The sequence below is a fragment of the Cucumis sativus genome, chromosome 3 (genome assembly GCF_000004075.3).
Source record: "Cucumis sativus cultivar 9930 chromosome 3, Cucumber_9930_V3, whole genome shotgun sequence".
In the NCBI taxonomy this organism is placed as follows: domain Eukaryota; kingdom Viridiplantae; phylum Streptophyta; class Magnoliopsida; order Cucurbitales; family Cucurbitaceae; genus Cucumis; species Cucumis sativus.
In genome coordinates, this window is record NC_026657.2 from 38522174 (window position 1) to 38545707 (window position 23534).

The 23534-nt window shown below is 35.2% G+C and overlaps 2 protein-coding genes across 3 annotated transcripts; one reads left to right on the plus strand and one right to left on the minus strand.

Annotated features, from left to right (window-relative positions):
• Window positions 1–648: 648 nt before the first annotated feature.
• LOC101210581 (DNA topoisomerase 1) lies at window positions 649–17357 on the plus strand. 2 transcript variants are annotated; one of them, XM_011654234.2, is made up of 22 exons: window positions 649–964; window positions 1848–2528; window positions 2605–3014; window positions 3341–3995; window positions 4654–4740; window positions 5039–5085; window positions 5221–5330; window positions 5535–5635; window positions 6305–6397; window positions 7517–7600; window positions 7910–7993; window positions 8458–8526; window positions 9154–9213; window positions 10715–10786; window positions 10940–11047; window positions 11198–11274; window positions 15097–15180; window positions 15375–15471; window positions 15554–15643; window positions 16394–16459; window positions 16547–16642; window positions 16856–17357. In XM_011654234.2, exons 1-22 carry the CDS (start codon window positions 842–844, stop codon window positions 16964–16966), a joined length of 3405 nt encoding a protein of 1134 aa, XP_011652536.2. In that variant the 5' UTR covers window positions 649–841; the 3' UTR covers window positions 16967–17357. The 2 variants fall into 2 exon arrangements, with proteins under 2 accessions (XP_011652536.2, XP_031737510.1); XM_031881650.1 differs by lacking the exon at window positions 649–964 and having other exon boundaries at window positions 2390–2528; window positions 2597–3014.
• Window positions 17358–18610: 1253 nt separating this feature from the next.
• LOC105435028 (U-box domain-containing protein 52) lies at window positions 18611–23480 on the minus strand. The gene is made up of 10 exons (XM_011654237.2): window positions 23147–23480; window positions 22222–22295; window positions 21999–22120; window positions 21644–21858; window positions 21485–21548; window positions 20743–21052; window positions 20388–20489; window positions 19874–20305; window positions 18994–19749; window positions 18611–18833 (listed from the first exon to the last, which is right to left on the minus strand). Exons 1-10 carry the CDS (start codon window positions 23334–23336, stop codon window positions 18771–18773), a joined length of 2328 nt encoding a protein of 775 aa, XP_011652539.1. The 5' UTR covers window positions 23337–23480; the 3' UTR covers window positions 18611–18770.
• Between the last annotated feature and the right edge of the window lie 54 nt (window positions 23481–23534).

Sequence of the window (23534 nt, forward strand, 5' to 3'; positions counted from 1 at the left end):
ACAATTGCCGGTGAAATGTTTAACATTTTCTATCAATAAAAATGATGAGTTTTGCTCCCTTTGATTTAAGAAATGGAGGTCTTTGTGTTGTGAATAGCACATTTTTAGAGAGAAATAAGAAGGGAGGGAGAAAGAAAAACAATAATACATAAGAAAATCCCATCAATATCAAATTTATAAAAATTTCTGTCCTATTTCAATTTTCAAATCTATTTAAAGGTCAAAATTATCTCACATAATTCATAGTTCTTTTCCAAAACAAACTAAAATATAAGATAATTACTATGAATAGCAAGCTTCAAACTAGTTATTAACTACGTTAAAATACTTTTCAAAAAAACTATAAATATAACAAAATTTATAGATTTTTTTGATGAATGCCGGTAGTTCATTAGTAATAGATTTTGAATCTAATTGTTGTATTTGCAACCACCTACAAAAATAAACTTCAAAATCAATTTTGAAAATTAAATATCGGTTATAAAATTTATAGAAAAATTGTATTAAATGATATAAAAAAAAAAACATATATATTTTTTAAAATCATACTTTTTTTTTTCTATTCTTGCAAACTCTCTCAAGAAATTTAGGACACAAGTGCATTTTACTTAAACTAACATAAACAAAAATGACATAACCCTAACGTAGGCAAACCTCAAAACCCCATCCCAAAACCCTCTTTCTTTAGCTCCTCTGTTCTCTCTCTCTCTCTCTCTCTCTCTCTCTCTCTCAAACTGTGTTCGTCTCTTTCTTTTAACTCTCTCACTACTTGAACGTGAGAGAAACTTAGCTCAGAGACGCTTCCAACCGAACATTCTCGCCGATTGATACTATTGAGGCAATGAGCCAGCTTCAGAGGAGCATGTTATTAGCTTCTTCTTCTAGTAATGCCATTTCTTCCTCTGTATTTTCAACAGCTCCGTCTGCTTCTTCCTCCTCCCGACTACGTCCTTTCAGGATAAAGGTTCTCATATTCTACCTGTTATTCGTTTTATCCTTTTTTTTTCCTCTGTTCAATAAATATTTAAACTGCTGCATTTTTGTTCATAGAATAATATGGCACCAAGTATTTTGAAAACTTATCCGGTAATGATCAATAATATATTTCTGTTGCATTTGAAGAGTTACAGTTTCTGTAAGCGTTTGATGTTCGACTTTTTTGTTAGTTACTTCCGCTTATTTGTTCGTTTTCTAATTGTTTTAGAGTGAATTTTTATATTTGTCGCGTTGGTGGTGTGTTTGTCTTCCGATTTTTATTTGCTATTTAGTATGTTGTTTTTTGAATTATTTTAGTTATACTCTTACATTCTGATTTAGAGCTCTGGCTCGCGCATATATTACTTTTAGAAACTTAAGTGATAACGGTCGATACAATATCCCTAGAGAAAAGTTGGAAGAGTTGCAATTTTCATATTGGCTTGTGTTTGGAATTAATCAAGTTACACTCTTACATTCTGATTCCAAAGTATAAACTTCTGGTATTTGACTTTTTGGATTTTTCTGAATGCGTTGTGATGGCTTAGTGAGTTTATGTTTATATGGCAGTGTCATAATTAGTTTTCTATCAGTCTCTCTTTGCAGTTTCGTTGGCATGTTTATGGATTCGTTTTGGACTTTTGCAGCAAATGTTAGAAATGGAATTTTATGAACATTTTAAAAACTTATGTGGTAATGGTCAATCATATCTCATAAAAAAAACCATTCAAAGAGTTGCAGCGTGAATGTCTGTCAGTGCTTTCTGCCATTTGACAATTTTAGTTACTCCAGTTAACTTTCTCTTTTCTCCAAGTATTCTGCAGTCGCCTGGTGGTGATACTGTGTTATTTTGTTTGGCGTTTGTGTTTCAGTTGCAGGGCAGCACTCTTCAAAATTATACTAGCAAATGCATACCTGTTTTACCATTTTCCACTGTTTGTAATTCAGCCAGATGTTCTCAGCTTGGTTTTAGAAAAGGTGGAGTAACATTTGCTATCAAGGCTGGGCAGTATCGAGCACGCGAAGGGCCAAGTGTTTTCACTCTATATTCCCGCTTACCGTTGAGATTTCCTCATTCTGCTGCATCACCAATTGTTTCTAACCAACAGCTGTTAAATTGCACACATAAATTTCCTGATTATAGGGAGTCTGGAAGAAAGTTTTTTTCCAACACTACAGAAGCATTGAATGGAACAAGTGCATTCCCATTTGAAGGATTGAATAAAAATTGGAAGGTTGCAAAGCCTGTTGCTACATCCCGGAAAAAGAGAATTAGTGCTTCAGAGCCCTTAGGCTCCACCAGTGTTGATGGAACAAATTCAAGCAATCAGTTGGTTGGAGCTACAAAGGAGGCGAATCTAGTTTCATCTAGTTCTTCTTCATCCATTAGGAAAGCATCCAAGGGTTTGAATGAAAAGAAGTCTTGGAGCAAGAAAAAGAAAGAAGCTATTTCTTCAACCAATGATGCAGATGTTGAAGCCGTAGGCAAGGATGGTCAGGCAAAGAGCTTTGATAGAAGCAATATTGACCAGGATGTTGTACAAGATCCAAAGGTTTGCAATTGGTTGATGTTTTCAATATTTTTCTTCATCTCATTGCATTATTTTAACTAACATTGCAGTTTTTCAGAAAAATGTAACCGGGGGCAGTTCCAAAGATTCTGCTTCAACCCAACAACAATCCAATAAGAAAAAACGTAACTCCAGCAGAAAAAAAGAAGTTTTAAAAGACGCTAATAAGTTGCCACAGGAGGCAAGCGTCGTATTCGATGCAAGGTGGACATCTCAGGGAAGAACCACTTTCAAGCAGCTATATCCCCCAATGGGAAAATCTGTTATGGTGGTGGAATCTGTTACAAAGGCAAAAGTTATTCAGAATTATCTTGGTGATATGTTTGTGGTGCTACCTAGCCATGGCCATGTTAGAGACTTGGCTGCAAAGTCAGGTTCTGTAAGACCTGATGATGACTTTAGTATGGTGTGGGAGGTTCCTTCTGCTGCTTTGACTCATCTCAAAAGCATGCAAGTTTCTTTAAATGGGTATGCATCTGGCTTCTATTGTTTCATTCATGCAACTGTATTTTTGGCTAGTTTGATAGTGGTTGTTACATTTTTATTTCTTTTATTAAGTTTGGCTTGCTTTTTGTACATGGTTTGCATTGTTGTGCTTGTGCATCTGTGTCAATTGTTTTGTGATGTCTAATATGCCTTTTTTTCATCTTCTTCCAATTATGCCATTTTTTTGCACTGTCTAATATACTTTCTTTTATCTTATGTCCAATATCTTCAGTTTTGACTTTCCTTTTATCTTACCTCCCGTACCTTCAGTTTTAACTTTCTTCTTTCGCTATGTGTTTATTCCTCAGAGCAGAGAACCTTATTCTTGCATCTGATCCAGATCGAGAAGGTGAAGCTATTGCTTGGCATATAATTGAGATGTTGCACCACCAGGATGCTCTACATGAAGGTATTAGCATAGCAAGGGTTGTCTTTCATGAAATAACTGAGGCTTCTATCAAGAGTGCCCTGCAATCTCCTAGAGTAATTGATGCTAACTTGGTCCAGGCTTACCTTGCACGGCGTGCTTTAGATTATTTGATTGGATTTAATATTTCACCATTATTATGGAGGAAATTACCAGGTTGCCGATCAGCTGGGCGTGTTCAATCAGCTGCACTCGCCCTAATATGTGACAGAGAAATGGAAATTGATGAATTTCATGCACAAGAATATTGGTCTATTGACATTGAGTTGAACCAAAAAGAGTCTTGTTCTTTAGTGGAGGATTTTGCAGTCCCTGCACATTTGACCCATTTTGATTCTAGGAAGTTAAATCAGTTTGCAATCAGCTCCAACACGGAGGCAAAGAATATAGAAACTGCGCTGAAATCAGTGAATTTTCAAGTGCTTAGCTCTAAAAAGACTAAAGTGCGAAGAAACCCTCCAATGCCGTATATAACATCCACACTTCAGCAAGATGCAGCAAACAAATTTAATTTCTCTGCATCTTACACAATGCAGGTAGGGTGTAATTTTGTTTGCCCTCAACATGATGTTCTCCATGGTATAAAATAATGCAGTCATGTTTAGTTAAAATCTATTTGAATCAGCAGTCAGCACCAACTACTACTGTTTTACTGGATGCTGGTGTCTGTGCTAGTTGTAAGAGCCTGTTGGACATACCGGCTGTAAGAGGCTTGTGGGTTGTATGGTCAGTCACCTCGCCAAACTAATGATGATTTTATGTAGTGAGTTATCATCATCATTGTTTTTTATAATGAAACAAGTACTTTTGTTGAGAAAAATAGAGCATCTAAAAAGCAAATTCACTAGAGAGGGGAACACTAAATAGGGGGCTCTAGCACTACAAAATAGTGCTTATAGAATAGTTACAAAAGATTTTCAAATTTGAAGGTTGGTGGAAAATATAGAATAATCTGTATTCAAGTGGGCAGTATATTAGATTTTGGGAGTGTTTTCCTCTGCATCTCTTCTAGGAGTTATCTTAGTTGAAACTCTGTTCTGTTTGTAGCGTGGTTTGTAAATAATATTATCCTGAAAGTCAAATTGTTTTGCGGGTATATTGTGTTAGGGGTCTCTATAAGGACAGTGGATCCAAATTATGAATATTGTTTTTTGCTTTTCTTTAAGTTGGTATCTTATATGATTTTCTATGCAGCTTGCCCAGAAACTTTATGAGGGAATTCAACTGGCTGACGGAAAAGCAGCTGGCCTAATAACTTATCTTAGAACGGATGGGCTACATGTAAAGACTTTTTTGCCTTCAATTATATCTCCTTGCTGTCTCTTGCTATTTCTTTGGCAACACAGCTGGGTTTATCTTGTTGCCTAAGTCTATTTTTACCAATTAATTACTATCGGATTTTATTCTTTCTTTGATGTTACTTGTGTGATTTCTCATATAAATGCATGGAAGAAAGTGAAATTAGTTCGTAGGTTGATGTTCTTTTTCACCTTTGTACCAGTTCATGCTTTTTTGCCATTTCTAAAAAGCTTACGTGTATCTAGTCTAATCCTAGTTGCTTGAACTGCTTCCAATTTAGATCTCTGATGAAGCTGTTAAGGACATTCGCACCCTGATTATGCAACGGTGAAAGTTCAAAATTCCACTTTTCTTTTCTTTGTAACTTATTTCAAATTTTTAGGTGTAATTTGTTTTCCCTTTGTCCCATATAAGGGTTTTAGTGCATCTTATTATTTATTCTTAAAAACGTACTGTTTACAGATATGGGCAGAATTTTGTTCCTGAAAGTGGACCCAAATATTTTAAGAAGGTGAAGAATGCTCAAGAGGCTCACGAAGCCATCAGACCCACTGATGTGCAACGATTACCCTGTAATTATATAATCTTCTGGCTGACTAATGCTTTATTTGGAAAAATATATACATATATACATATATACAAACATATAAGTTATTTTATTCTAGTAACGAACTACAATTTTGTTAACTTTGTAGCCTTTTTCTTTAGCCTTCCCATTTTTGTGAAAACATTTTTACTGATTATTGTTTATTTTATTTCATTGCATTCGCTTCCAGCTATGCTAGTGGGAACACTTGATGAAGATTCTCACAAACTATACTCTCTTATTTGGCTCAGAACGGTGGCATGTCAAATGGAATCTTCTATCACTGAACAGGTCAGGATGCATGTTCCATTATGCTAATTATTTTCTCTTATTTAGTGTTTTACTTTCTTGAATTGTTGATAAATTTTATCATAGGAACGTGTGACTTATTTAATAAAACTCAATGTTTTTTATAGTTATTTTTTCTTATTAAGAAGATACTACCATGACATCCTATGTCATACAAGTTTCTTGTTAATTGTCCAGAAAATAAATCTCAAAAGCCATGAAACAGAAGTGGCAAATGGGTTGATAGTGATACTAAGTACAACCAAATTCCAACTGAGAGGGTTAACAATAATATGACACATTTTTTTTAAGTTTATGATGTCTGGTAGAGATGCCGAGGACAAGAGTCACCCTGACCTAAAAATGAGCTTATTGTGGCTTAGAATGAAATTATAAATCAAGATGGTTGTTACAGTACTTTTCAAATGTCCATGAATAGTTTGTGTATTTTCTTTTTTATTTATAAGAAATGAAATAAGTTCTGGGTGTTATTCCTGTAGACTATTACTGCACCGTTTCTCTTTCTAAAGAAATTGCATTGTATTTATCTGCTAGTTGTTCTCTTTCTGTTTTTTTTTTTTAAAACTGTAGTTAGCTTCAATTTGGGTGTCCTTTTGAGCAGACTATGACTGCACGATTTCTCATGCTAAACATATGTGTATGTGTTACCAGATTCAAATTGAGTGTGGACCTTCGGATGAATCCATCATTTCTCGATCTACATGCTCAAGAGTTCAATTTCGTGGATTTCAAGAAGTTTTTGAGGTATGATAGTCCTGCTAAGTGTTCCTATTCTTTGACTGGGAGATTGAATGTTCTGTTTACTTCATGTAACGGATGCTTTCAAATGTTTACCTTCCGTCATTCTTTTAGTCAATCTCAACTTCCAGTAATCAATTATGACTTTCTTTTCTGGAAAAAAAATGTGAGTTTTTTTCTTTGGGGATGGGGTGGGGTGGTTACCGTTAATTTTTTTTTCTCTGCCTTAGTTTCTTTCCCCTTTAATTTTTTGTCATCACTTTTGCTAAAAACTCATGAGGTTTTTTGCTATCCAATAGATTGGTTAGTGTTAGTTTCTTTTCTTCTTATTCCTCTGCTTTAGTTTTTTATTTGTTATCACTTTTAGGTTGTCTGGATGATTGGAACTGGAAGTAGCCCTCCTCCCATCGAGTTGGGTTGCTAGGCGTTGATAACTTCACAAATTAAAATACATTCCAGTTGGAAAAATGTTTTTTGAGCTTCCATCTTTAAAGCAGAGGCCTTTGGCACAGGATTGTTATAAGTATGAGATTGATGAGCGAAGGGTGTTCAAGTTTTGGATTAACTTTGCCTTAATCTTGTAGTTAGTAGGCCCCTCTCTCACAAATTTTTCTCTTTCACACTTTTAAACTTGTGTGGATATTTGCTCAAAAACAGAGATCGGATATGATTGTTTGTATATCACAGTTTTCTGATTAAATTTATTTTTTCACGACCACTTGAGGGGTGTTTGGGCTAAGGAGTGGGGGAGGAGGAGTTGAGTTGTTAACTCCACTCCTTGTTTTCCCTTAGAAGGTCGTGGGTTCTATTAGCAAAAAAATATACTTGTATAAAATATTAACTCCTTACATTGTGGGCCCAGGAGTTCACAACTCCTTGGATGTTGATTGGTCCCTACTTTTTGATATCATTGGAATTTACCTTCTAAATGTTTTTGATATCATTTACCAACTATGCATGTCAATTGGTCCCTATTTTTTGAAATTCTAAGGGGATATCTGGGAGGACATCTTATCTACCATCATGTGATCCGATCATGTTACCTTAAAGTTTTGTTTCTTAATTAATGTGTCATCTTTGTGGGGTCAAGTACTTTTGGATTATAAAGATTTAATAATTTGTCAGGATCCAGAAGCTGATGCGGTTAAACATAAAGACCATGAAGATAACGGACGGGATGAACTATTCAGAATTCTGAATGCATTGAAGGTATAAAGGTTCCACCGTATTATTGCTTCTTGTTGGTAATTTTGTTATTTGTAAATATCTACTCGACCATAGCCTGTTTCTTTTTGGTAGAAGACGTTTTATTATTGAAACGTCAAATAATTCTTTCCATTCGATTTTTCCTGCTGGAGGTTGGCATGGAATTTTCAGTTATCAATTTTTCTTTTTATTTAATCCCCTCCCTTTTCTTTTCCATGCTCATAATTTGTCCTTGAATATTATTTTTGAATGGTGCTTGCAGCAGTACCGATGGTATTGAAATGTATATTTATTAACCAGTTACATTTTTAGCCAGGGGATCAATTGTCTCTTGCTGCGGTTGAACTCAAGCAACATTTTACCCAACCCCCACCCCGCTATTCTGAGGGAGCATTGGTAAGTGCCTAACTGTCGAACTCGAAATTGTAAGGCTGTCATACTTGAAAAATATTATTCTTGTCATTGTTTATCTTTGAAAAATATTATTCTTGTCATTGTTTATCTTTGAGATTCAAGAGCTTTCATCACATTTTGCTATATTTATAAATATTTTGGTTTACTTTGTTATATTTAAAAACAACCCACATATTAAACAAGAAATTTAAATAGCAGTTCTACTTGAATATGTAGGATATATTTTTCATTCAATTGGGCTCCTTCCTGCTATATCATATATAGTACTTAAGATATGGTTTCTCAAATCATGTGCATAACTCATAGGTGTCCCCATAATGTTTTTTTTTTTTATATTCGTGAGTGTTTTGGGCCAGCTTACGTGCACCTCAACTAATCTCACGAGACAACCAGCCTGACCTTATACTCATAATGTAAAGTGACAAGGACTTTCACTGTATATCCAGGTTAAAAAGATGGAGGAGCTAGGGATTGGAAGACCTTCCACATATGCAACCACAATAAAAGTTTTACAGGTTACTTTACATCATTACAACTGATAAATTTAAACTTTTATCTTCCTTTTCTTTTTCTGTGTTTGAAATGTCTGAATATGATGGATGATTACATTCTGTCACATTGAGGAGTATCGCACTCCGGGTTTTATATGTGTGTGTGTTGATATAAATCCCACTAAGGGATTGCTCCCCTTCTTTAATATCAATCATATTAACAAAGTCTTGTTTCTCATAAATGAAATTATGTTGAGAAATAGCCTTTGAGTACCATCACGGCTCCTATTGAATGAAACTAGCATAGAACTGCAATTACGTTCTGCAAGTGTTGCTAAAATTTGTTTCTATCCTCGTGTTAAATTTCCTACAGACAGATTTCATACCTTGGTTGTGTTGAAGGTGTCTTTTTGCATGCCATGATATACCTGTTGTGTATTTGTTAATCATTTTGTCTATTGCCGTCCAAAACGATCGATTACATTGTAGTGTAAGGTGATCAAGAACATTACTTGTATCTCTTTTTCAGGTCTGTATGCAATAATGCCTATGACACTGTATTGATTCTGACCTGCCTTTTCACATAATTTGTCTACAATTAAATGATGATATTTCATATACTTTTAACTATTTGATTTATTTTACTTTCAGGACAGGAAATATGTGTCAGTGAAAAGTCGTGTTCTACATCCAGAGTTTCGTGGGCGCATGGTATGTGTGTAGCTCTTAATTACATTGAATTTCCAATTCTTCAAAATTTAATTTCATTGCTAGTTTAAAATCATAGCTGCATAAAGGATGTAAAGACTTGAATCTTCTGAACATGTCATTTTTTAATCTTCTGAACATGTCATTTTTGAACTCTTTGGCTGGCATCACAGAAAGTAGGGAAGACAGAATATTATTAAAGGAAAAGAATAAAGGTTGCTCTTAATATTATCTTTCTGCATTAATTAGTAACTGCATTTTCTCCGGTCTGTTTTTTCTGAACTCATGGTTTTTTTTTCTGGTTTTTTGCTTCAATCAAATATTCTTTTCTTGAAACGACTTTAAAGGCATTTAAGTTTACTGTGGATGGAATTATAACAGGCAATATATATATTGATAATCATAAATCCAAGGTATGTGTATGAACAGATGGGGTAAAATCTTTTCTGAAATTGAGGTTGCACCTCTTGCTGTTCAATCAAGAATTTGAGGGCTTTCTGGTCATATATTACAGTAAACTTCCTTCCTGGCAAATAGAGTCTCCATTTTTGTACCTATAGGACCACTACCAAGAGTTCTCTTTCATAAATTGACTTGTTTTGGGTTCAGGCAGATAATTTCTGACTGAAATATGCTGTTAGTCTTGAATTTTGCGATAGGATAACACCCAATCCAAACCCTGAAGCATTGGTTTCAATCACGAAGGGTAATGCGAAGTTGGGTAATGCCAATACTGGAACTGACACCATAGCTCTTTTGAGTTTTTCAAAAGCAATTGTGGCCTCCTCACCCCAATTAAAGCGTTTTTTTTGCAATTGTTTAGTCAGGGGAGCTGCAATGTCTCCATACTTCTTGACAAACCTCCTGTAATATCTTGTCAGCCCCAAAAATCCTCTCAATTCTGATACGTTCTTGGGCAACGACCAATTTACCATTGCTCTGACTTTCTCCCCATCAGCTTCCACCCCTTTTTGCGAAATCCAATGCTCCAAGTATTGTCTCCCATGGTCCCTCATGTGTTTCTTTTCCTCTCTCCTTAGCTCTCCCATGCATATTCTGTGAAGTTCTCTTTCTACCCTTTCTTTTATATGTATGAAGGATTTGAGGCCTAACAGTTTGATAATGTCAACATCCTGTCAACAATATTGGCCCCTTCCATTTGAAGAAACCTTTGAATTTTCTTACCTGGGGATTTCCTCTTTTTAGGATGTCAGAGATGACAAAGTTTGGCCTTTGGATATTCCATTTTTTTGTATTTATTTGAATGGTGTAGTGTAGTTTCTTTTGATTGAGTCCATTAGTTGGGGATTTATTTTGTTGGTTTTTTTCCCTCCAACTTTCTCCATGAAAGTGCGATTTTTTATTAAAAAAGTCCATACGCGGTTCGTTGTTTTTAGTAAAAAAAAACAATAGTACTGTCACTGTAAACTGCTTTTACAATGTGCAAATTTTGACGAGTCCTATTATAATTCTAATTTTCCTCTTTCTATCTTTTTAATTTAAGGTTTCGGCATTTCTTTGTCATCATTTCTCTGAGGTCACCGATTATAGTTTTACTGCAGACATGGAAAATGAGGTGAGTCGCAATCACAAATTTTCTGCGTTCTAGCTCACAGTTTGTCTATTGGGCATGGTTGACATCTACAGAAGTTATCTATTACTCGAGCACAAAATACTTCATTACAACATCACGTATACTTTAAAAACCATATCTACTTTCTTTCTTCAGCTTGATAATGTCTCGGCTGGTTTAACTGAATGGAAAGGCCTCCTAAGAGATTATTGGACCCGGTTCAGCTCATATTTTGAAAGTGTTAATAGTGTTCATATTCATCAGGTAACCCACCTTTTTATTTGAGAGTTGGATTTGGATACAAAAAATGGTGTATTATATAATTGAGTCTCCTTCCCATCACCAAGAAAGAAAAATAGAGGGAGGAGAAGAAAACGAAAACAGTTGTAATACTTCAGCTGTTTGATATTTCAGGTGGAAAAGATGTTGGAGAAGAAATATGGGAGCTTCATATTTTCTTTTCTTCCTGATAATTCCAGAACATGTCCAAGGTATGTGTTTTGGCTATCTTTCATCCATTTGATCACCAGTTTTTGGTCTCTTTTAAAAAGAACACTATGATGTAGAAAAGGCACTATTTTGTTGAAAGAAAATTTTCCTATTCATTCAGGAAGAATAGGAATCGGGAGGCTTAGACTTAAAATGTACTACGCCATCCTGTTGTAAAGAATTGAACATAACATGTTGATTCTTGATGCTCATATAAATTTTTCTTTTGCTCTCGTTGTAAGAACAAATGTCTTGTGCATAAAATTAGAAGCCAGGCCAAACAGTCACTTAAGTTTCACGACTTTTAGGCCTCCAGAGTATTAAACGTTGCCAATTGTTCAGTCAAAGTGGGCTTATTAGAATATGAGATAATTGCCATGGGCCCATTCCAGACATTGAAAAACAGAAAGTTCTGAACAAGTATTAGAACATTGGCATACCATAGTCATAATCAGTCAACTCATTGGTTTGGTATTGGCCCTCTTTTGTTGCTCTTTTGCATTTTTCATTGTTCTAAAAGAAAGTTTAGCTCTGAAAGGTATCGATCTTATCGACCTTATTAAGAAGAAATGAAACAAAGTGGATGCTACAACCCCTGCGGGACTCTTACACCTGCTGCCATTGCCTGAGCTGATTTTGGAATTTTGGAGTATGGATTTTATTGAGGGCTTGCTGAAATCTTGAGAATTTGACTCCATTATGGTCATAGTGGACAGACTCAGCAAGTTTTCCCATTTCATCACTCTCAAACACTCTTTTATCACAAAGCAAGTGCCAAAACCGTTGTCTTGAAATCTATCTACACTGATTTTGCAATGAGCAGCCAACCAAATGGAAAAAGCATTCCATTGGCAGAACTTTTGTATAATACCACTTTTCATGCATCAGCAAAGACCACACCGTTTCAGATTGTTTTTGGGATTGCTCCACCTTCATTGCGCTCTTATGGACACAGAAAATTGGCCAATAATAGCGTGGAACAGTTGTTGATGGAAAGAGAGTTGGTGGTTAATGCTTTGAAGGAAAATTTGGTGATTGCTCAAAATAGAAAGAAGAAAGAAGTTGATTTGCACAAAAGAGTAGGAATTTAAGGTGGGGGATGAAAGTTTAGTTGAGGTTGAGTCCCTACTGCCAACATTCATTAGCACAGAAGAGGAGTGAAAAATTGGCGCCTAAATTTTTTGGCCCTTACAAAGTAACTGAATCTATTGGGGAAGTGGCTTTTATCTTCCTCTAGTGGCTTACAACGTTTTCCATATCTTTTAACTGAAGCTGAAGTTAGGACATGCTCAGAGGGTGCAACACTTACCACCGTTGTTGACTAAAGAATTTGAACTACCGGTGCCTCCTAAGACGGTTTTGGGAGTTCGGAGAAATAGTGAATTGGGAGTTAATGCGTGATTGGCCTTGACTGAAGAATTTGAACTACATGTGCTACCTGAGAGGTTTTGGGAGATCGTTGGAATAGTGAATTGGGAGCCAACGAGTGGTTAGTGAAGTGGAAGGGTAGGGAGGAGTGAAATAAAAGGAAGAAACCAAGGAATTGTATGATGGGTATTACACAGAAGACCAAGGGTAGGGAGGTTCTTGGAGGGTCCCACCCATGATGGGGGTATATAAGGAATGTTTTTGGGGATTTCCAAAGTAGGTCATATTTTGGGTAAAAGCTGCTGAGGCTTTTAGGGAGAAGATTCTAGCCTTCTTGAAGGAGCTCGAGGATAGTTTTTATTATTGCTTTCAGTCTTGTCATTTCATTTTCTGTGTGTTGTCTTTAGTGTCATTTTGTTGGCCTTTTCTGAACACTTCTGGATTTTATCATCAATATAAATATAGCAGAGTACTGTCTCTGTTTCTCCCTCTTTGTTGGAATTTTTCTGAGTTTCGATGGAGTCTTAACAGCATCTTCAAACACTTCCAGTTCATCAACATCATTCTGTACAAGTAATACTCGTAACTCGCGTTGATCATTATCCTTACATCAATGCCCTACTGTGTATCACTCATCACAACGAAAGCATAACCCCTTCTCTTTCTTTTATTTGAACTCTACATCAGGCAACCTCTTAAATATTCCTTTCCTGAACTTCAGCTGGATTTACTCCTTGCAGCATTATAGTTCTCGTTGGAATTGGTTTGTTCACCTTTGGTATTTCTTTCGTAACAATTGGAAGCGCAGGTTTAGGGACTACCGCTTCTGATTGGATCAACTCTCTATTCTCACTAATTGGGCCACCTTCATCATTTTAACAATCTCAACCGGGTCCCAACATTTTACCTCAGCCCTAACCCAAGGAATGAGCCCATCCATGAAAGTATTTTCTAATATTTCACCTGATAAATGCGGTAAAGGTGCCACAAGCTTATCAAATAGGTTTATATATTCTTCGACTGTCGTCTCCTATTTAATTGCCAGAAATTGATTACATACCGTGCCTTGCCGAGGAGATCGGAATTGTTGCTGGAGTTTCGTCTTAAACAGCTCCCTTCCTCCATTTGCACGATATCAGTCTAGTGCCACAGATTCGAAACTGATAGTTTGATCTATCCCAAACAAACAGGAATCCGGATCCGTTCCGTTGAATATTGGGATTTCAACTTTCTTAAGCTTACTTCTTTCGACTCTCGTTTCTCCCACTCCTTATTGCAACACTTCATTCAAATCCGCTGTCGATCCTTCATTGGCTCCTTTCCTTTCTTACTTCTACTGGATTTCTCTACTCCAGTAGTTCCAGATTGATGAGATCTTGTTTGTGCAATCTCAGTGGACACATTAGACAACAGTTGCTTCATCTCTTTAGAACTTCGTTGTTGAATTTCTCCTTGTATATTTAATTGCTCAAAGCTTTTTGCTAACGATTTCATTGTTTCTTCCATTTTCAGCAACTTCTGAATGTCCACTCTGATCGCCAAAATCCATTTCCTTAGCCTCAATCTTCTCTTCCAAACGTTTCTGTGCCATTTTCGATAAGTTTCCCAGGTTTGAAGCTTTGATGCCAAGATGATTGCCTCTACCCACAATCTCACTCCCGAGAAGGTTTCTACACAGGAACTCACTCCCTCCCTCCTTCCTCCCTCCCTAAAACTTTCTATTTTTACTCTTCTATTCTAGTGGTCCCCTCCCTTAACAACTTCTCTCCCCAAAATACCCTTACCTCTCCTATGATTTGATGTATAATTGGGAGCCTCCCTCAATAGAAGAAAAATGGAAATCTGAATTAACATTTATTCTTCAATATTTGTTGAATTAAGACAGAATTTTTCTGAAATAATGAAGAGACTAATGCTGAAACGATATGAACTCCACAGAGGAGTGAAATAAAACCATAAAAAATGACAAAACTAGGAATTGCAAGGGAACAATATATTCATATAACTTCATAAACAGAGCTCTTGAAAGATTTCCAACTATAAACTAATCTATGAATAGTTTATGTACTATCCTAGAGTATTGGACTAGCTGAGTAACTATTTCTTGATAGGACCTTAGTCAAAACCATTTTATTGATAATAGTTTATCTGCTATCAATGAAATAGTTTTTTTTCCTATCGAGCATGAAGAATAGTGGTCGATAAGTATTCCGTTTCTAAGGATTAGGTTCATTAACTAATTAAGGGCTTTTCTGTAACCCATTTAGCTGCTGGGTTTGGTTTTTGCTCCACATTTCATTGATCTAATAAAATGTCTTGGTTCCTCAAAAAGTTAGTTAAGATTGCAGAAATATTCTTGGAAAGGTCAATGTCACAAATTGCGTACTGTCTTTCTTTGCATGTTAAAACTTGTCTCTTCGACGTATTATGCTAACTTTTAGTTATTTTTATTTCAGTTGTCAGGAGGGCACTCTGACCTTCAAACTTAGTCGGTTTGGTGCTGGCTATTTCGTAGGTTGTGATCAACACCCAAAATGCAAGTAAGTTTGAAATAGGATAACAGAGTTATAACTTCTTCACCTTAGTTTGAATGACTTTTTCCTTGTCTTTTCTCCACGCTACCATTCAGGCATCCAGTGGAGAATTTGTTGTTTTTGCCACTGTCCTCAAAGTTTAACCAAGTAATATATTCCTAAACAGACTGAATGATACACAACTTTCCTGTTGCCATTAGGTATATTGCAAAAACATCACATGGTGAAGATGAAGACAATGACAACAGTTTGAAAGAGCCAAAATTGCTTGGTCTTCATCCAGATTTAAATGAAAAGGTTGTCCTTGCGGCTCAAATTTTTTTTCACACATTTGTTCATTCTATTTCAGTTCGTTAATTATAAGAGTGTTCCCTTTCAGATTCTTTTGAAGAAAGGTCCATTTGGGTTATATGTACAACTTGGTGAGGACAGGAAAGGGTACCTGCCCAAAAGAGCCTCTCTTTCCCAGGTATGATGTTGCCTTTTCTGTTGTCGGATGGATATACATAGAAAGACTTTGTTTTGGAATATCTAAAACATGATTTACTTCATCCAATTCTTATTTCTTAAGGAAATTTCTTCTGAAGTTTTGTTTTGTTTTTGTTCTTTTTCTCCTTTGATGAAACTGAAATCACTGTCTTTATTTCCAAGTATGTCAGAATCTTTAGCTCGTTTAATCTTTTCAGCAGCTTGAAATCTTTTGCATTGCTTCAAATTCTTAGAACCTGTTGTATGTATAAATCTCCCTTTGCACCCATAAGGCTTCCTTTATTTTATTACGAAATTCACCTATTCTTTCAGATCAGAATGCAATTTATTTATTTTTGTTAATATATGTGATAATTTATGAGAACGGTTGTCTTTTCATTAGCATAAAATGAACAAAATGATTACATATTCTTTCGATCTTGTGTGAGTTGATATTCTGCTCTATATAGGACTTATTTGGTTGATTACTTGTCTCAACTGAAGGACCAAGCTCTTTTGATACTGATATACCCAGATTGAACTATAGATACTTGTGTTCTTCCTTTCCCGATGAGAAAATTATATCAATTGTCAAAAATGTCTGAAGAGTGGGAAAAAAAAATCATTTCCAGTTTTCTAAATCATGGCAGACTTCATTTACTGGAAGCAAGGGTTCTGTCTACGTGATAAAAGTTTAACTCTTTAATTTCTTATGAATTCTGAATCAAGAGTGGGCTTTTGTGTTTTCCAGATAAAGGACGTGACCTCTATTACTCTCGAGGATGCCGTTGAACGTTTATGCTACCCAGTTACTTTGGTATACTTACATTCTCTGACCGCATGGTATGTTTTCTTTTAATTTTCAATACATTTCTACTCATTTTTGTTGAATACTTCGTGACAGGGAAATCATCCAAAGGATGGCCAACCAGTGATAATAAAGATGGCAAGAGTTGGATTCGCAGTTGGACATGGACGCACAGCAGCTTCCGTTCCTGAGGTCCTTTTTCTGTTTCCTCCCATTTTCAACTTTGCTACCAAATTCCTTAGGATGGTCAACTCGTAATTTAAAGAGAGAATAATTCCATGTTTTATTTAGTTCAAACTAGAAGAATTAAACATACAACTATTAAGTGCCGTTACCATTGCTTTAACTAGTTGAAATCAATCCATTTTACTTGTTTTGTTCAAGTTAAAATTGTTTTTTTGACAGAATTTGAAGCCAAATGATGTCGATTTAGCGAAAGCGTTGGAGCTTCTCTCAAGTAGTAATGTTAGGAGGTCTGGGCGTTCAAAAAGGAAGCCCAAGGTTGCAAGCTGTTGAGATGTTTTAAGCTTTCATTAGAGTAGGTGATTTATGTGTGTTGCCCTTTGGCTTATTTATTCATTTTTATCAGCCTCATGAGGCATGTTTTTTCATTTTAGTTTTGACTTTTATTATAAATTTAGCTTCTCTTTCGTTCGATCATTATAATTAATCTTATGGTGATAAAAAAAAATTACATAGAATTAGTGTTTGAGTTCTGATCATTACTCTTGAATGTCAATTGATGTCTATTATTTTTAATATCATATCAGTAGTATTGATTTTATTTCATTTAAGGTCGTGTTTACCATTTAATTGTGACAGTCGTGTAAAATGCGATATGTTCATTTATATTGTAGCAGTAGTAACAGTATATGTAATAGTATCAGTAAAGGTATATTTTGTGTAACCAAATCCCTTGTGTTGCCCAATTATTTTGGTATTCACACTTTTTTTCTTTTCAATACAATTCGTCTCTTTTTGGTTGAACACTCTTGATAATTTTGGTATTTACGCTTTTTTTCCTTTTCAATACAATTGGACTCTTTTTTAGTCGAACGCTCCTTGATAGGGAAGGCATTGAAAGGATGATCAACTATTGATAATAAAGTTTGGATTTTGACACATGATAGATTTGTTTCTTTAAGTATCAGATGTAAGTTAAATTTAATTATATATCATGTGATACTTGAGGGTTTTTTTTCACTCTTATTTCCATTTTTGTTTCCATTTTTGCTACCAATTTCCTTGGGATAGTTAACTCAAGTTTTAATTTTAAAGAAGAAATTCCTTTGAATTAATGTGTAAGATATCAATGTCAATAAAAAAAATATAAAGTTCTTGATTTTATAAAAATGTTTTTGGAAATATTGGTAAAATGTCGATCTCAAATAATTATATAAAAAAAACTGAACAAATAGAAGTAAATTAGTAAATAATTAATTTAAAAAATAAGTAAACATTTTTATTTATTATATTATAGTTATATTAGTCGCATTTGGATGTTTACTTTTTGTGTTATGTGAATTCTTCTACTCTACAATAAAAGCATTGATCCAATCCTCTATCAAACCATCAAAATGTGATAAACATCAATGAAAATTTAATATTCTAGTTTAAACGTCATTGTATTAACTAAGTGAAAACGGGTTTTCACGGTCGAATAGGTAACAATGACATGAATTATAAAATAATGATATAATAACAAAGAGAATTTGTACATCGTTGAAGCAAAAGATGAACAAGAAAAACAAATAATATATCCCAAGTTTATATACATAAATTATCCGCCCTTAGTACTCAAAAAGGAAAAAGTAAAGAAAAGAGGTATGCTCCCTTCAACATCAAACCAACTTCCAACAAAGCAAGGTTTCACCCTCACATTTGATCATCTTCTAAAATTAACTATATGTATAAGGAAAAAAAATGAAAATCTTTGATCCGATTAAGTTCTTGTTGGGCTATCAATTACTCCATTGAAATCAAGGGTAATTGTAATGGATGGTCATTTGAGGAATAATAATCAAGGATATAACAACATTTAAAAAAAAATACAAATATAACAAAACTATCGCTGATAGACTTGTATCACTGATAGACTCGTATGATATATCGGTGATAGACCAATTTTTACAACATGGTCTATCAGTGATAGACTCTATCGTTGATAGAATTTGACAAATTTTGTTATATTTGTAATTTTCTTAAAATGTTGCTATATACTTAATTATTTTAAATTTAATTGCTAAATTTGCAACTATCCCTTAAATCAAATATGTAAGGTGTGATTATTAATTTGTGTGTTCTACCTTTCTTCCACCAATCAAAAATTAGCCGATGGATTTCTCGAGCTGTTGTATGATTGTGGAGATGAAGCCATTGCTCCCTGTGATAGATTCATTTTGAACCAATTTAGATAAAAGTGTGTTCCAAGGTGGTTTTGACATGCAGTTTTTGTTATTTGAAGAGGAAAAGAAATGTTAAAAGTAGTTTTCATTGAATCAAAAGCATGAATTATTGTAATGGAACGTAAATGAAAAACTTACCAAGTGAAAAGAAACTTGGCTGCTGCTGCGAGAAGGGCTTGTGTCTCCCATCAGTGTTGGATGCATTGTATCTTCTGCAATAGCTCTCAACCTGTTAAGCTCAGGAAGGATAACCTTCCCAAGATCCGGCCTGTCTTTACGTCTTAACTCAGCACATTTGAGCGACAACTTTGCAAAAGACAAAGCTTCTTCAATAGGCCAATCGGTGATGATGGGATCGAGAATAGTATCGAACATACCCTTCTCGATAGATCTTTCGACATGGTGAGTCAACCCCATTGGTGGCCTAGAAGTTATCAATTGGAGAAACATGATGCCTAGTGAGTATATGTCGGATTTCACACCGAGCATACCTGTTTGTTGATACTCTGGATCAATGTAGCAAAATGTACCAGCAGTTGATGTCATTCGGTATTGTGTTACGCTATCGGCAATCGATGGTGGTACAAGCCGAGCCAACCCAACATCACTGATCTTACTGACAAAGTTACGATCGAGAAGGATGTTAGCTGGTTTCAGATCACGATGCACGAGAGGCTCTGGCTTTGTTTGGTGCAAGAACAACAATGCTGTTCCAATTTCAGCTGCAATTTTAAACCTTAGTTGCCACGAAAGTGCAGGTGTGTTTCCTCGTCGTAGAAGCCGATCTTCTAAGCTTCCATTAGCCATGAACTCATACACCAAGCAGCCGTACTCGGGGCAAGCTCCAAGGAGGAGAACCATGTTTGGATGGCGTATACAGCTGAGTACTTCTACCTGTATGGAATGTTATGTTTATCTTTCATGTCATCTAATAAAGTTCCATATGGTTCTATTCATTTTGACAAGATTGGCTTAGACATTAGAAATTGTTGGATGAGAGTTATGTTTGGTAACAAACCTCTTGTTTAAACTGTGATCGTCCTTGAGTCGCATCCGGCCGTAGAACCTTAATAGCAACAGGAGTATGATCAAGATCACACTTGTAAACAGGACCATACCCTCCTTCTCCAATCCTACGAGACTCGGAGAAGAATTCTGTTGCCGCTTCGATCTCCTCGATCGTATACTTTCTATACCTGATATTATCAGTTTGTGCCAATGCATCATATGCTTTTTTCTTCTCTTCAGCTTCTTTGAGTGCTTTCATTTCAGCCTTCATTCTTTTCTGTGCTTCTAATTCTGCAATTCTTCTAGCTGCTTCAGCGGCTTCCACGGCTGCTTTCGACTTGGCCTTCTCTTGTTCGGCTAATGCCAATGCAGCTTCCCCCGCCAATCTCGCCTCTTCTAATCTTTGTTCTTCTTCCAATTTCCAGCGTTGTAGCTCAACCGCCTGCATCACAAACCATAGATATCATTTGTTGCAGCCATTGACAATCAATCGTGTTGCGCGTTAATTAATCAACTTCTCTTACCTTTTGTTTTGCTGTAAGAGCTTCCTTGCAGGCTGTGCTGTACATTTCCATGGTTTGCTTGAGTTCTAGCTTCAGTCTACGCATCTCGGCCTCTACGTCTTCCTGCACAAATTGCAAATATAACAATGAAATCTGATACAAGAAATTTGTAGATATAGCACAACAATCTCACAATTGAATCCTATGAATATAAATCAAAGATATAAGCAAAAAGAATTGTAATTTTCAAACTCTTCAAAGACATAAATTGCATGAAAGAGGCTTTGATCATCATCACTATATAAGATAGAGATCCACAAGAATTACAAAAGTGAAATGAAATCATAGGTAGTAACAAAGTAGCTCAAAACATTACCATAGACTGTGATGAGATAGACAATCTATCGCTGTCTTGCGAGATCGAAGAGAACTCAGACGGAAAGTTCATATCGACCGACATTCGTCCCAACTGCAGAGACTCAAAGCTGCGAGTCAAGTCAAGATCTGTACTGCTTGATATCTGTGGTGGTGTGGCTCTTCCTCCCATATCTTGACTCTCATAAAGGGTCGGAAATATACGATCGATGCTCGGTCTTCCCGAGCTAACGAAAGATATATCTGAATCTTGCATCGGCAAATCTCCATATGATGGTTTGTAATTATATCCTTTCCTTGTGAATGGAGACCTGCTTCCAACAACATTTTTCTCATCACTCTCCCTATAAACTTCATCAACAGTTGCTTCTTCTAGTTTTACTACTACTTTAACACCATATCGTACTAAAACTGTCGTGTTCTTCGAGGTAAAGATTAAATATATCATAATTTACTAACTTATCGACTTAAACTTATGAGTTTTGCACTACTTTAACATCAAATCATACTAAAAGTGAGCCCGCATACAAGTTGTGTCATAGCTACCAACTTACTAACTCATGTGTATGAGTTTTGCACAAGTTCAATATCAGATCATACTAAAAGCGAGCACACATACAAGTTGAGTACTAAGAACAGGAGATTTCAATATATCACAGCTTACCAACTTATCGACTTATAAGCTTTATGAGTTTTGCATTAGTTTAACATTCATTTGAACCATGTAAAGGGTCCACACTGACCTCATGTAATCGGCTTCGTCTTGCGATTTATTAGGCAGATCAAGAGGTGGCTTATCCAAAGACACTGCTAACAAAGTTCAACATTAATTTCATTGAGAATATTGAGACAATGAACATATTAAGAAAAAACCAAAACTGGGCTGTTTGAAACAAAGTTACCTCTTGCAGTTGCAGAGTGAGAGACAGGGAAGTCGGGCGTATCGGATAATTTTTTGCTGCTTTGTTGTGCTAATGGACCTCGTAGAGCACTAACCGTTGGAGCAGGACGAGATGCCGAACGCATCGTTTGAATTTTGCCTTTAGAAATGACAAACACATTACAAAAATCTGGTGCTCCTTTTACTATACTGCCAGGAATATCAGTTACCTTGAATCTGCTCCCCATAAAAACGAAATTCATTCCAAATCAATGATAAATCCATGCATAATATGATCAAAACATATACGAAATCCTTGGTCTTAGATATGAAAAAAATAAATAGAAGTATGTATTTGAAAGAAAGAAAAAACATGCCTTAAGAAGCCAGATCTGGCTGAAGCACCCACAACAATATTCTCTATGGTTGTATTTGCAGCATATTCAATTATGGCCTTTGCTACATCTGTATCTTCCAACACAATATCTTTGCATTGAATCTGTAATTCAATGTTATTATGAACAATTTATGTCAAAACTAAAAAAAAAAAAAAAAAAAAAAAAAAATGTAAATTTGAATATTAAAGAAAGAAAAACTTACATCTTTTCGAGTACAAAAGCATCGAAAAGGAAGGAATAAATCTTTAACATTGGCTTCTGGGTCAGATTTCATCTCTGCACCCAAAGAAAGAGCTTTCTTCATATGAAACTTTGTATCATTTTGTCTTATGAACTACATTGTTGTTTTGCATAGTACTCTATGCACCAAAATCAAGTAAGATTTTGCTACAAAATGCACAAAAATGAATATGGATTTTTTCAAGTTCAAAGTGATATATTCTCTAAATAAGTCGCCATTAGCAAGTAAGAGAATTTCTTGAGGGATTCTCAAACATTAAAAAAGTTGTCTATGAACATAATTTTTTAACATTGGCAAAATCTAAAAATTTTCAGTAAAATCATGTTAAATGACCAAAGACTCGATACTGTATTTTTTTTAGATTTTATCATCATTTCACCGGTTACTATTAACTTACAATAAAAACTTCAACTAAAAATGATCAAACTATAGAAAGATGAAATTGAAATTTCTAAATGACTCGAGACCAAGTTGAACAAAAGAGAGGGTTGTGTTCAATTGTCCAAAATGTGAAAGGCCTAAATCTTTGCCCACATGAATGAACTAAACGATAATTCCATGAATAAATTTAAATATATAAAAGTTGAATTCTTAGTCAAAATTTAAAAACAAAATAAAGTCGTTAGACACCATCTTTTCTTAGTTTTTAAACAACTGATTTCATTTGGATGAAAGAAGTGTTTTTAAGCTAATATAAAAAACAAATAGTTTCCGAAAAGCCGTTTCAAATCTTATCATTCTCATGACCATTGTGTATACACAAATGGTAAGAAAACAAAGAGCATTTCCAAAAACCAAACATTTACAAAACTGAAGAAAAGTAAATCAAAGTTGGAATATGAAAAGAGAAGAAGAAGAAGAAGAAGAAAAGGTTTAAAGAAAGTACTTTGGGTAGAATTAGAAGGAGATTTGAGTTTGACATGCATGAGGAAAACAGTATGTCCTCTTTGAAGCAAATGATCGATTGCCCATTTGAGAGCTCCTTGGCTTCCTTTATCTTTGTCAATTGCCACTGCCACAATTCCATTTACATTCAGTCTCTCTTTTCTTTCTAAGCTATATCTTGGTAACCACATTCTTCTTCTTTTTTCCTTTTTTAAATTTCTCTCTTCTCAAAAACAAAAACAAACCCAAAACCAAAGAACCCAAAATTTTACAATTTGAGTTCTCTGATGTTTTTCTGTTCTTTCTTTTCCTTTTCTGTTTTGTCTTTGTTTTTCAGGTTGCCTCTGTTTCCTAATTCTCTCTCTAAAGAAAAACAAAAGGGGGAAGAA